Genomic DNA, 13,485 nt, shown 5'->3' on the forward strand with positions numbered 1-13,485 from the left:
CTTTAAAATACAGTGTCCTGAAAAAGGGACGTTTCTTTTTTTGCTTAGTTTATATAAAAACAATTTAGCTTCAGACAATTTTTTTTTTAAAGCCATGATGGTAAAAACCAATGTGGGACCAGTGAAAATTTGGCAGGGCAAGTAAAAATTTGAAGCACTGGCCTGACAGTCCTTAGCGTTGAGCCCTGATTTTTTCATTTTAGAGAATCAGTAGCATAATAGCTACTATGTGGCTCCTCTGTGGAAATGCAATTGTTTTGCAAATTCATGGACATTTGTGAGTTGATAGTGACTTCAATTAATAAAATATACCTACAAGCAGCGATGACAGGCCCAAACACCATGGGTCCATTTCCACCTGGCGGCTTTCAGAAAATGATGCATGATGGACACATGCATTTGGACGACTAAAGTAAATTTGACACTAGTCTGGGTATGTTTGATGTGATAGGAGTGAATATAAGTGGGGGTTCTTTTTTAAAAGTCTATTGGAAGTGTCACATCTATTGTTGCCAGCTGGAGGCGTTATGACTGTGACCCACCATAGCCACATTCATGTCATAAAGTGTGAATAAAATTATATGGCTCAGTTTGTCAAATACACTACAACATCGTTTAATTTGTTCTGTTGCCATGACAACACTACTTTTTGTTATACATTTTTTATTAACATTTTTCAGCTTTAAAAACAATACACAGAAACAATTTCTCAAAAGTATATTGAAAAAAAAACACCACACTTCCTGCTGCCAGTTGGTGGCACTACGACTGTGACCCACGGAAGCCACATACATGTGATCAGACCCAAGTCCAAACATACAGCTCAATTTTGATCTAAATCACAATTTTACATCAGCAGTTTTAAGCATGTTAAGTGCCCCAAAAGTAGGGTTGTAAAAAGTACTCAGAAATTATACTTAAAGGAATAGTTCACCCAGAAATGAAAATTTGCTGATAATTTACTCACCCTCAGGCCATCCAAGATGTATCTGAGTTTCTTTCTTCATCAAAACAGAATGGAATATTTAGGGTGCATCAAAATAATCCTCACGACTCCAGTCGACAAATAAAGTTCTTCTGAACGCAAACGATTGATTATTTTTAGAAACAAAACATTACTTATATACTTTTTAACTACAAATGTTCGCTTCTGTACATCTCTGTGACGTGTGCTAATGAGAGGGATGATGTACGCGTCACGTGGAGGAGGAGTCAGGAAGCGCGTTTGTTCCTACAGTTCCACAGACCCCGTAACATTGCTGGGAGAATGTGGGACTGGTATACCAGTGTCCTTCCTCACATAAGGTGGCGGTAAGGTCATTAAAACAGACTTAGAGATCCCAAGCCCCTCATAATGGTGAATGTCTGTGGTGGATCCGATATAAATAATAATTTCTTGCAAATACTCAGTGTGCATGTCACACACACACAAAAATAATGTGAAATCTGTTTCTTTTTGCAGGTATAAACTGATGAAATTCCAGCCTACCCTTCCACTTCGTCACCGATTCATCCATGGAGAGTTATGTTTGTGGAACAAACACGCTAAAAGTAGTGTTATTCACTTTTAAGTTGTAAATGTCCTGAGTCTGCATGATGTGAAGTACTATGTTACTTGGCTGTGCTTTATCATGAGGCATAATGAATGGCATATAGAATAATGATGAAATGTTAACAGTTTTATTACAGTTATGGCTCAATTACATTTATCTCAATCTCATTTACATTAGTCAGAACCCACTTTGCCAGCTTTCCTTTTTCTCCAGGTGTTTTTTTCCTGATCTCCTCAACAAGCTCCTCTGTTATAAACATTTTCAAACACTAGACCTCTGTGGGAGATGCAGGTGGGGTCTGACTTTGAGGGTTAATAAAAAAAAAAACAAAAAAAACAAATGATGTCCAGGAGGGGTAAAATTGCAGGTAGCCCTCCAGCAGGAAGAGCTTACCTCCTCCACCTCCTTTGGTGCTGTGTGTGCAGGCGATGAAGCAGTGGCTGAGACATCTTCAGAATTAAAAAAATATTTCTCTGATCTCCTCATCTGTTAATTGTGTTCTTTTAAAAGCAGACATATTTTTCTGTGGCAGTTGTGTAAATAAAACTGTAAATAAATGCAATTAGCTAAAGAATTTGTGTGTGTAAAATCTGTGACGAGCGCCACTGCGAGTCTGAGGTAAAAGTGACATGCTGTGACACTTGTCATTGGGGAAAGCTAAGACTACGAAGCATTACAAAGAAAAAAGAAAACTATAAAGCAATACTGATGTCAGTCCTTTATTTCAGATTCTTAGTTTTTATACAAGACATCATCTTATTTACTACATCAAAAATATGTTATTAGATTCTCAAATATGTCAAATGTGTGTTTATATAAAATTTATAATGATTGTATTATTATCGAGATAAACTTAATTATTGATATGCTGTGACCATGGCCATGTTTGTTTACATTGCAATGCAAACTTCAAAGTCCAGAGCCTGTCAACATAATATTTGTTTCATGTGAATAAAACATTACGTTTGAAAGGGGATTGTTTTTCTCAATTTTTCTTGCTGCTGTCATATACCAATGTGTAGACATGAGCAGTAAACTTGTATTCTAATACCTCTGTGTTTATTTGAATGCCCATTACAAACTTTTATTTTATCATGTGTTTGAACAGACTGAGCAGCTATTTTAGACAAATGACTAGCACTTAGCCAGTCTCTCTCTCTCTGTAGCAGCGGCAGCACGACTGCAGATCTGGTGAATAACTTACTTTTGCCGTGTGTATACACAGTGTGTGGATATGGACAGTAAACTTGTATTCTGTGATAGTTTGAATGCCTGTAACATAAAATAATCATCATGTGGTTGAAATGATTGTTCGAGCAGCTGTTTTAGGCATGTAAATGGAAAGCTCTTAGCCAGTCCCTTTCTGAAGCCGTGGCAGCTAAACAGCACGAAAGCAGATATGAATTTTAAAAAATTGCCAGTTGACGACATTAGTCACAAACATTCTAATCACTCCGGTGTGATCGTACGCCCCAGGGACCACTCTGGAATGATCAAACCAGTGTGAAGGTACATGTCAAAGGGTTAAATATGAAGGCAAGTGTAGAAATAAATGACATTGAATTACAAAACCCTTTTGTTTTTATATATATATTTGCAATGTGAATGATCATTTCATAACTATTTTAATCTGTAAGAACTGCGCATGGGCACTTGATTTGTTGTTACCACCCCTCATAGTCCTCATGCCACCCCATAAAAAAATTCTAGATCCACCCCTTTGTCTTGCATTCCATTAGCCTTACAGACTTCTAAGGGTTGTTTTACGGTTTGCAGAATTTCCTGAAACAGAATGTGAGTTTTGTTTTATTCTACTTACTAAACACATCCTTATATGCAATGTAATCTTGGTCTAGTGTAACATTTAATTTAAAAGAAGTGTGCATGCAGCTTTTCAGTCTATAATTCAATCTTGATTGCAAAGACAACAAAATGAAAGGAATTTTAAAGGAAGAAAAACAAATATATACGTTTGTTTGCGCTTAAGCAGGGTTAATCTGACTTTAAAAATTAATCTTTTTCCAAAGCCCCACCCTATTCTCAAGACATGAAAGTGAAACTGATCTCTCTCTTTCTTAGAGAGACAACTATGTGCAACGGATGGTGTGTGTGCCAAGTAACAGAAGTGCATGTAATATTTCTGTAATTATTCAGAGTATAAATGTGCGTATCATTGTTTCTTGTTAGTCTTTGTATTGACAACACTTGCTAATGCTTAATGTTTGTTTTTCTTGTATTTTTTCCTCACCCATCAGATCCAAGAAATGATCAGTAGATGTTTGCTGTTATCCTTACTTTTAACACACCAGGAACTTAACAGGGCTGTAAATGATTATCATTTTTTAATATTTTTATAGAATCTTTATTTTTACAGTATGTGTACTTTCAGTATATTTACAGTGGACATACCCAAGTTACTGAGGTAACTACATGTACTTAAAATTGGTTAAGGTTTGGGTTGGGGTTAGTACCTAGTAATTACTGTTGTTGTTGTAATTATATAGTAAGTAAATGTAGAACAGTACTGTAAAATAAAGTGCTACCGAATCTTCTCTCAGCCCAGGTAATGAGTCGATCATTGCAAGTAACAATACTTCCTGTTATTCCACAGTGAAACCTGCTGACTGTGTCATTGACAAAATGGCAGAATCATCCTCTGATGATCAAAATCCTTTCAACTGTCCGATCTGTCTTCATCTTCTAAAGGACCCAGTAACTACAATTTGTGGGCACAGTTACTGTATGAAATGTATTGAAGAGTACTGGGATCGGGATAGTCAGAAGGGAGTTTACAGCTGCCCTCAGTGCAGACAGACGTTCACTCCAAGACCAGCTCTCAGCAGAAGCACTGTGCTGGCTGAAGTTGTAGAGAGAATGAAGAGGGCAGAACCAGAATCTGTAAAAGCCTCATCTTTACTGGGTTGTGCTGTGTCAGGGGATGTGGAGTGTGATGTCTGCACAGAGACAAAACTAAAAGCCATCAAGTCTTGTCTTGTGTGTTTGGCTTCTTACTGTGAAACTCACATCCAAACTCATTATACATCTTCTGCATTAAAGCGGCACAAACTAGTCAATGCCTCGCCACACCTACAGGAGCAGATCTGCTCTCAACACGATAAACCACTGGAGCTGTACTGCTGCCAAGATCAGCAGTTGATATGCATGCAATGTGCTTTAATTAACCACCAGAATCATAGTATAGCTTCACCTGCAGTACAGAGAAAAGAAATACAGGTAAAGCAACTGATATAATACTTATTATTTAAAAAAGACTGTAAAATGTGACAGTCGCCAATATGACTATTGAAAAATGTTTATGTGTTTCCTACTTTTTTCTGATAAGCAAACAAATTCAAATAGATGAAAAGATTGCTGTGAACAATTACTATACGTTGTTGATATTGTGATTTGCATGTGTTTTACAATTATAATTTCATCCAGAATTATAACATAGTAACAGGGTCAGTCTTGAGAGTTACACACTTGGATATATTCCACCTCTGTTTCCCTCCACTTATTTAAACTGCAACTGACTGAACATAATAAATGTCACGGTTACAAATGTGAATGTGTGTCGACATCATACAAACAAGTCAGCAATCAAAAGATTTTCCTGCTTTAACCTAAATTAATAGTTCACCAAAAATTGAACATTATGCAATCATTTACTCTCCATCGCATCATTCCTAACCTGTAAGATTTTCTGTCTTCCATGGAACACAAAAGGAAATGTTTAGCAGAATGTCCAAACTGCTCTTTTCCATATGAAAGTGGATTGGGTATGGGGTTGTCAGTTTGGGAACAATTTCCATCACAAATTAATACAAATGTATTCACAGAGACAGTTGGAATCAAATCAGGATGGCCTACAAGAGGAAATGCATCAGCGAGAGATGAAAATACAGGAGTTAAGGCAAGCTATGGAATCTCATAAGGTGAGTGTGATGAAGTATGCTTAGTAACTATATTATCACTATGTAACTACATTAAAACTTTCGTAATGTGCCAAAATGCATTTTATCTTAGCTATTGACCCCTCATATAATCTAATAATTATAGAGGAAAATGAGCCTCCCTAAGAATGGGCATTTACTTTTAAATTGTAACATGTTAAGATATATGTTTAGTATACAGGATTATCATCATCCACTATATTATCATGGGAAATTAATAGAAACATTTGCTAATTTAGTTATCATTACAACATTTTACATTCTGAAAAGGGACCAGCTTATCCTTCAATATTTAATGATTTAATGTAAAACACTAAACCAAATACTTTACATGGAAATATGTATTTTCACAAGTTAGTAGAATAATTGAATATCTGAATAATGACAGACAAATTAAATAACAGAATCCCAGTCAAAGAGACTGACCTGAAAGATAAATTATTCTATGAATACTGTATACAGTACAGGCCTATGAATATATACATATTTAGACACCCATATTTTTAATTGAAGGTATGTCATAATAGCAATAATGTGAATTCAGATTGAATTCCATTTAATTAGCCTATAGGTTATAATGAATGTGAAGATGTTTGAAATGTGTATCTAATGCTTGAAATTATTTAAAAATAACCTCATACATTATAATCATTATTACAATAAATAATAAAACACCAGAAACAACATGTCACTTACCCTGAGGGTCTAACTTTACCTTTTCACTTCAAAATAAAAAATAAACAATTGACCTCAAATCTACTGTCCACATATCCCCCCATTTAACAAATAGACATAAAAACTTTTAGTTTAGAGGGGGATCTGGGGTTCATCTTACCCTGGGGGCTTCTTCCCCAAATAGTATAATACTATATATTGAAAAAAGAGGTGACCTGCAATTGTTAGATAAATGATCTATTTCTACTAAATCTAACCCATAAAATTTACTTTTCTTGGTGTAACCTACAGTGTATTTTGTGAGGTTGCTTAGTCAGACTAAATAACATTTTTGTCAAACACTTGAAGCACATTTTTAGGTTACTTGACAAAAAAATAAATAAAAAAATAAAAATAAAACAAATATGCCAATATATATACTACTACTGTAACTATATTGTAGTGTACTATTATAGAAAGGTAGCAATACTTTCTCCAATATCAGTTTGTAATCTGAAAACAATACAAGCATCAAAGCATTTAGCAAAATTCCTCTCAAACATGGTGGTCTGGAATCTGTATTTGGATATGATTATTTTTTGTAAGTGCTAATGATGTCTTGCATCTCAGTAAGAGCTGAAGTAATGGACTGCTTCAGATGTGTTTCCTCTGTGTGCTTTAACAGCGTTCAGCACAGGCTGCAGTGGAGCACAGTGAGATGATCTTTACTGAGTTGATCAGCTCCATGGAGAAAAGACAAGCTGGTATCACAGAGATTATCAGAGCTCAGGAGAAGAATGAAGTGAGAAGGGCCGAGGAGCTTATAAATACATTGGAGCAAGAGATCAGTGACCTGAAGAAGAGAAACAATGCACTGGGGCAGCTTTCCCACATCGAGGATGATGTCTATTTCATTCAGGTGATCTGACATCAGAACTGAATCTCTGACCATCGAGAGTTTTTTTTTTTTTTTTCATTTTTATTATTAATTGCTTCTTTTTCCATCTCCAGAATTTCTCTTCTCTTTCTCGCTACCAATGTTCAAACGTGTGCAGCATCTCTGTCAATCAACATCTGATGTTTGAGGAAATACAAACAATTGTCTCTGAGCTGAAAAGTCAACTGGACGATCTCTGTGATGAAGACACTGTCAGGATATCAGAGAAAGGTGATATGACATTCTTTCAGGCATTAAATAACTTTATAACCATACTGAATGTCCTAAGAGATTATATATTTAGAACATGTGGTTGCCATGGCGTACTAGGTGTTGTTAGTGGTTTTGGTACAGTGTCCTGGGTGGTTGCTGTGGCATTCCTAGGTGGTTGCTTGGGTGCTCGGGTGGTTGCTAGGTACAGTAGTTGCTTAATGGCTCAGGTCACCCCTATGTCTCAGTGAAATTCCTCAATAAACCACACAAGTTAAGATCTAATTTATGTCCATAGCACAAACAGTGTGGGATGAGTTACAGGACTACATTTAATACAAAAGGTTAGGGTATAAAAGTGATGCTTGAATTAGTATGTATGTATGTAGTAGCACTATTGTGTAGTAGTTGTAATAGTAGTAGTAGTGTTGCATAGTACAAAAACAGAAATTATTTCCACATCAACTCATGGAATGCCATTATCTTTAACATGTCTGTCCCTTTTGCATTTTTCATTGTTTATAATGTAAAAGTCAGGAAATATTTGAAGCCCATCTGAAAGATGCACATAACAAAACTAATTTTGCATGTTTATCTTAATAGTTCCTGCTGTCCATATAATGGTGAACAATGAAAAGATCACAGAATGTAAGTCAGTTTTATTTTTTAAATTGAGACACTCATATATATATATATTATATGTTTACTGATTTTATTTTTTATTTTTTTTAGATTTGCCATCTCAGCCCAAGACCAGAGAAGAGTTCCTTATATGTGAGTTATGCTTTGTAAATGCGTTAGTTGTGTACAATTGCATTCAACACACATACTAGCTGCGTTCGAAATTGCATACTGTCAGAGCATGCACTGGATTTGATGAAGAACATTCTTCTCGACCAGTAGTGAGTAGTTTGAAAACATTTCCGGACATACTCCATACAGGAAAATGGGCATTGTTCTGTGATCCGAATGTATAGAAGTAACAATAACTGCGGTGACAATAATTTACTCTGGTAATGTTAAACATGTACAATTTATGCATAAGGAACAACTGTCTTGGTATATATAGTACTTACAGTTGAAAAGAGCCACCTGGCTTGCGGTTCTCTGCTGTTTTTTTAATTAATCGTTTTGAATGTGGCGTCTGCTTGGCTTACGTGGCATATTGGATAGTATAAAGTCCAGTGGATGCGCACTTCTGAATCTCGGCGGATGTAGTAGGTGATCCAGGTATTTCTTGCCTACTGATTTATGTATACGAAGGAATATTGTATACTGCTCATTTTATATACTTTTGGTGTACTATAGTAGGGAAGTGTATGCATATTTGGACGCAGGTATTGACATGATGCAAAAAAGAGAGACAGTTTGGGATTAGATGAGACACACCCTAGAGAGGGTTTTATTAAAATATAAAAACAAATAAAACATCCAAATCAGGGCTGTGAAAGTTCTTGTTGTGACAGGGAGGAAAATCCATTAAGCATATACTGTTTTTTTTTCTTTCTTCTTTTTTTCTGTTTATCAACAGATTCCACTGATTTGAATCTGAATCAGTCATCAGCCAGTAACCATCTCTCTATACAAAACAACAAGTCTGTGTCAAGGTGTGATTCTCTACAAAACACTGGCCTTGGTTCTCATGTAAATAGGGGGCTTTATGTCAACCGCATCGGTTTGAACAGAATGGTTACATATCAGGTGTTGTGTAATGAGAGTCTATCTGGACGCTGTTATTTTGAAGTTCAGTATGGAGGAACAGGTTGCTCTATTGCATTCTCATATGACCAGATTCAACAAGGAGGAACTTTTACCTTTGGATGCAACAACAGATCCTGGAAATTTGACTTTCCAAAGGCTAATCCTTGTGTATGGCAGGATAACCAAAAGACAAACATTTCCCTAATCTCTAAAATTGGAGTGTTTCTGGATCAAAAGGCGGGAATTGTGTCCTTTTACAATGTCTCTGAAAATATGACCCTCCTTCACAGATTCCAAACCACATTCACTGGGCCCCTCTATCCTGGGTTTTCGCTTCAGGAGTGGGGAAATTACTCATCAGTGGCAATTTGTGATTTACCATTTACAAACCAAACTGAGAAGATCTAATCTTTACTCACAGTGATAGTTAGTGAATGGACACTAAAAAAGTAAAAGTAATGTAATAACTGAAAAGGCACTTAACCCTACATTGCTACAGTAAACTTTATGATCCATTATATATACTGTACATATACTTGTGTGCAATATTTTTAAAGCATAATCCTTAATTGTGTTAATAGAACAATTGTGTTAATAATGACCTTCAGAATAGGTTAATTCATGCCATTATTATTATTATTATTATTATTTTATTTATTTCGTTTTCAAAATAGTGGTATATGTTATTTTTTGGTTGGTTGTTTTGTTTTGTTGTCCATATACTTATGTGTGAAATCCACTAATCCTCTCTTTTTTATTTAATTGACTAATTTTGATAATTTATTCGAGGAATAGCAACCACTTTCTTGTCTATAATTTTGTGTGCACTTTGGTGATTGTATGAGGTCTGTCTGTTCTGCCTGTTTTAAAGAGATCCATGAGGTTGCTAACCATTTCACATGCTATGTCTGCTTCAATAGATTTGGCAGTTTACCTGCTGATTGTGCTAAAGGTTGTTTATCTTTGACTGACCAATTCCTTTTAAAAATAGTGGATTCAGGTTGAACTTCCATGGCAGACAGAATGCAAATATTGTAAAAATTAACTACTATTTGTTCAAACTGATAATTTTGTTTAATCATACCTACAGCAAAACTTTTTATTACTTTATTACTGAAATTAACCATTCTTGGAACTGACTAGATTGATGTCTGGCTTGGTTTTGCAGAGTACATTTTACATTTATTCATTTTGCTGACACTTTTATCCAAAGTGACTTACAAATGAGGAATGCTACAACATTGTGATTAATCAAAAGGAAACAATAATGATTAGAAGTAAATGTGGTATTAGAAAGCTCACTGCTTGTGGTGGCAGGTGCCGCCTGACCTTTTACCCCCTCTTGCATTACGTCTGTATTGTTCTCTATGTCAAAAGACACAGATGCCACACTTGTGTGTATATAGAAGAGGCCAGAGATTAAGAATGTTAGACTTACTGAGGTGACCATCAGTTGGAGGTTCAACAATAAATGCTTGATAGAGACACTTAAACCTGCATTCTTCTAAATAGCACAGTCAAACCCCCCCACCCCCCCCCCACACACACTACAGTTCTGCTTCAGTCTCAGTGTGTAATAAGCATGTTGGATGTTCGCAGGGGTCACAGCAAACAGAGTGTCTTTGTGGAGTTGTCAACATTCTTAGAATCCAGAACATATAGCACCCAACAAACACATGCAATCAAACACAGATAGTGACTCATTCTCTCTCACACACATGCACACACAATGCACAGTGGTTTTAAAGTATACTGGAGCCCAAAAGCTCATAAATCAATCAAGCTCTCTTTCTTGCTAAGATCTGAGAGCGTGCTTCCAGCTTAGATTTTAGTGTGTGTGAAAAGCGTCCTGCAAAACAAGGATTTTATTTTGTCTGTGGTTATCTATAGCAGCCAATGTCTCCTTTTATGGACACTAGATATTTTATATTTTAATGTACACTCTATAAATGCCTACAAAATTGAGATTAAGAATTAGCATACAAAATACTAAGGAGCATTATGTCCATACCAGAGCCATATAACCATTTAACACAATCAGACCCATCACATACACCAATTACACAAAAAATGGCAAATTAATAATTAAAAAATTTTTTAGACATAGGTGTCATTTGAAGGTGGCAAAATGAGATGAATAGCAAAACTGAAAGTTGGTGTACAGTGACACCTGCTGGTTAAATGGGGGAGATTTTCTCTCTCTCTCTCTCTCTCTCTCTCTCTCTCTCTCTCTCTCTCTCTCTCTCTCTCTCTCTCTCTCTCTCCCCCTGTTTAAATCAACCCATAGAGCCCTGAATAAAATCATTTTTTTTGTATCTGGGAAAAAAATATATTAAAACAATGATGAATATGGTCACTAATTAAATCTTTCTTTGGTGAGATTCTCTCTGTGTCCCAACAGAGCTCGACGTGTAGCAATCTGCATAAATTATAATCTCTTATTCAAATGAGGCCTGCTGATCGTTAAACCCATGAGAGGTTAACGAGGAGAGAAAGCTTGTTAAGGGCAGGCCAATTAAATTGCAGAAGAGCCCCTGCAGAAGTGCACTGCATAAAGGAGGGCAATTAAGAACTAATTAGTAAGAATTTTCTTAATTAATTCCAAAAGGGCAGCTGTGTGTGAGACCTCCCTAATGATATTTACAAGTTAGAAAAACATAGATCGTATGTAGAAAACACATCTTCATAATATCTCTCGCCCACACATCATGTGATCTCAGGAAATGGGTCACCATCAAAGGGAATTTGGAAAATAGACACATTATGAAAGATTTCTGTTCAAAGATCACTAGAATTTTCCACCAGAGACTCTATAAACTATCTGCGATAAAAATCAATGTGTTTATGAAAAACGTAATTAATGATAATTATATGTTGACATTTATTGCCAGCCTGTAATCAATAATGAAGTATTTTTATATAGCTAAAATAGCTGGAAGTGGGTTATACCGGAAGTGGTACACATTCACGGTTGATAATGGCGGCACTCTAATTCGCTGAAAAATAAGGTGGATATGCAAGGCAAAGCATTAGGGTTTATTTAAACTGCATCTAAAAGTTCTTTAGGTGGAATATTAAAAAATATATATCTGAAGAATATTCAATAGTCAACGTTTTCAATTCAAACTCTAATTCTGTGCGCCCTCTAATGGATATGAAGGCTATTGCTACACTGCTGAAAACAGCAACACAAAGCTTTCAGGCTGATTGTAAAATATTAGCAAAAAACATTCTAGTATGTTGAGTACTGATGACCTGTCTTGTAATTAATAGCATATTTACTACAACATTCAAACTTTGGTCTTGATATTCAAACTTCTGTGTTTGTTTTTCTAAAATTATGATGAAATATCTATTCACCACTGTTCTCTTTGTGGTAAGTATACATCATACGCAAAATTCTGTTTTCTCAGTGAGAGTATGTGACATATTTGCACTGAAATCATGAAATTATTTATTGTAAAGGCAATAATTTACCATTTAACACCACATTATTATGTGGCCAGGTAATAATTGGCTTCTGTGTAAAAGACTGACCATAATGCTGCGTTTTGGAGCCAGAAAATTCAGAATCCTACTTAAAAGACACTTTTCTGCTTACACACACTATTAACTTAATCCATATCCAGCCTTCAGACGTGCAGACACACACTCTCACAGCTGCACAATTATTGCAGTACCCACCTCACTAGATCTCTCTAAGTAGAGAGACACTGCGTCTGTTATCATGAGAATCTAATGAATGATATTTCAGTGGAGCAAGGAATAATGTATAAGCGTTGTGCGTGTCTTTGATGCAATGTGGAGACATAATGTCTAGCAGTGTTTAAAAATATAATGCTTAAGTAAAGGTTCAGCTGCCGTCACCTTCCTGTCCTGTGTGTGGGCTTGTGATCTATCACCCTAAGAAGAAGACAAATGATTCCTACAGAGGGCAGATCTGACACCATTTATGTACTGAGTGAGAGCCCTGGAAAAGAATAAAGAACGTATTAGATACATGGTTTAGATAAACATAAAAAGAATAAAATAAAATAGAATAGAATGCATTTTAAAATCTATAAATTGTTACAGTTAAAAAATGTTTATCTGCAGTATTAATAAATACCCTGAAATCAGTCTTTCATGCTGTGTTCTGATTTAGTGGCACATGTATATGAAAACTTTAAATTAATTGTCCAATATACAATACAAAGAAGGCAACAATGTTTAACAAGTGTTTTGATCTTTTTTTCACTAGTTGCAATGACCATAGAATGCCACAGTAATATGGCAAGATCAGCGATACTAACATACACATAAACCAAGAGTTATAAACAGGTTATTTAATTGTCATTACATCATGACTGTGAAAATCATTTGACATTAAAGGAATATTCCGGGTTCAATACAAGATATGCTCAGTCGTCAGCATTTGTGGCATAATGGTGAATACCACAAAAAATTATTTCTATTTGCAAAAAAAGCACAAATCTGG

At 35.6% G+C, this 13,485-nt stretch overlaps 1 protein-coding gene across 5 annotated transcripts; it reads left to right on the forward strand.

The window, feature by feature from the left end:
* Nucleotides 1-3,259: 3,259 nt before the first annotated feature.
* Nucleotides 3,260-10,516, forward strand: LOC127413985 (tripartite motif-containing protein 16-like). Of its 5 annotated transcripts, XM_051651614.1 has the most exons (10): nucleotides 3,260-3,347; nucleotides 3,633-3,684; nucleotides 3,809-3,975; nucleotides 4,165-4,787; nucleotides 5,393-5,488; nucleotides 6,846-7,079; nucleotides 7,172-7,328; nucleotides 7,911-7,955; nucleotides 8,040-8,081; nucleotides 8,839-10,515. In XM_051651614.1, the coding sequence occupies exons 4-10, from the start codon at nucleotides 4,194-4,196 to the stop codon at nucleotides 9,414-9,416; spliced, it is 1,746 nt and encodes a 581-aa protein (XP_051507574.1). In that variant the 5' UTR covers nucleotides 3,260-3,347; nucleotides 3,633-3,684; nucleotides 3,809-3,975; nucleotides 4,165-4,193; the 3' UTR covers nucleotides 9,417-10,515. The 5 variants fall into 5 exon arrangements, with proteins under 5 accessions (XP_051507574.1, XP_051507575.1, XP_051507573.1 ...); XM_051651613.1 differs by having other exon boundaries at nucleotides 3,278-3,347; nucleotides 3,633-3,716; nucleotides 3,809-4,787; XM_051651612.1 differs by lacking the exon at nucleotides 3,809-3,975 and having other exon boundaries at nucleotides 3,278-3,347; nucleotides 3,633-3,716.
* Nucleotides 10,517-13,485: the final 2,969 nt, after the last annotated feature.

The sequence above is a fragment of the Myxocyprinus asiaticus genome, chromosome 23 (assembly GCF_019703515.2).
Source record: "Myxocyprinus asiaticus isolate MX2 ecotype Aquarium Trade chromosome 23, UBuf_Myxa_2, whole genome shotgun sequence".
Classification (NCBI taxonomy): Eukaryota; Metazoa; Chordata; class Actinopteri; order Cypriniformes; family Catostomidae; genus Myxocyprinus; species Myxocyprinus asiaticus.

What these genes read in the sequence shown, in the direction of transcription:
- LOC127413985 (XM_051651611.1), top strand. Translation starts at nt 3,654, where the DNA reads ATGGTGTGTGTGCCAAGTAACAGAAGTGCAT. An exon ending in GCCAAGTAACAGAAGTGCAT is followed by an intron (nt 3,685 to 4,164) that starts GTAATATTTCTG and finishes GTTATTCCACAG; the next exon opens with TGAAACCTGCTGACTGTGTC. An exon ending in AAGCTATGGAATCTCATAAG is followed by an intron (nt 5,489 to 6,845) that starts GTGAGTGTGATG and finishes GTGCTTTAACAG; the next exon opens with CGTTCAGCACAGGCTGCAGT.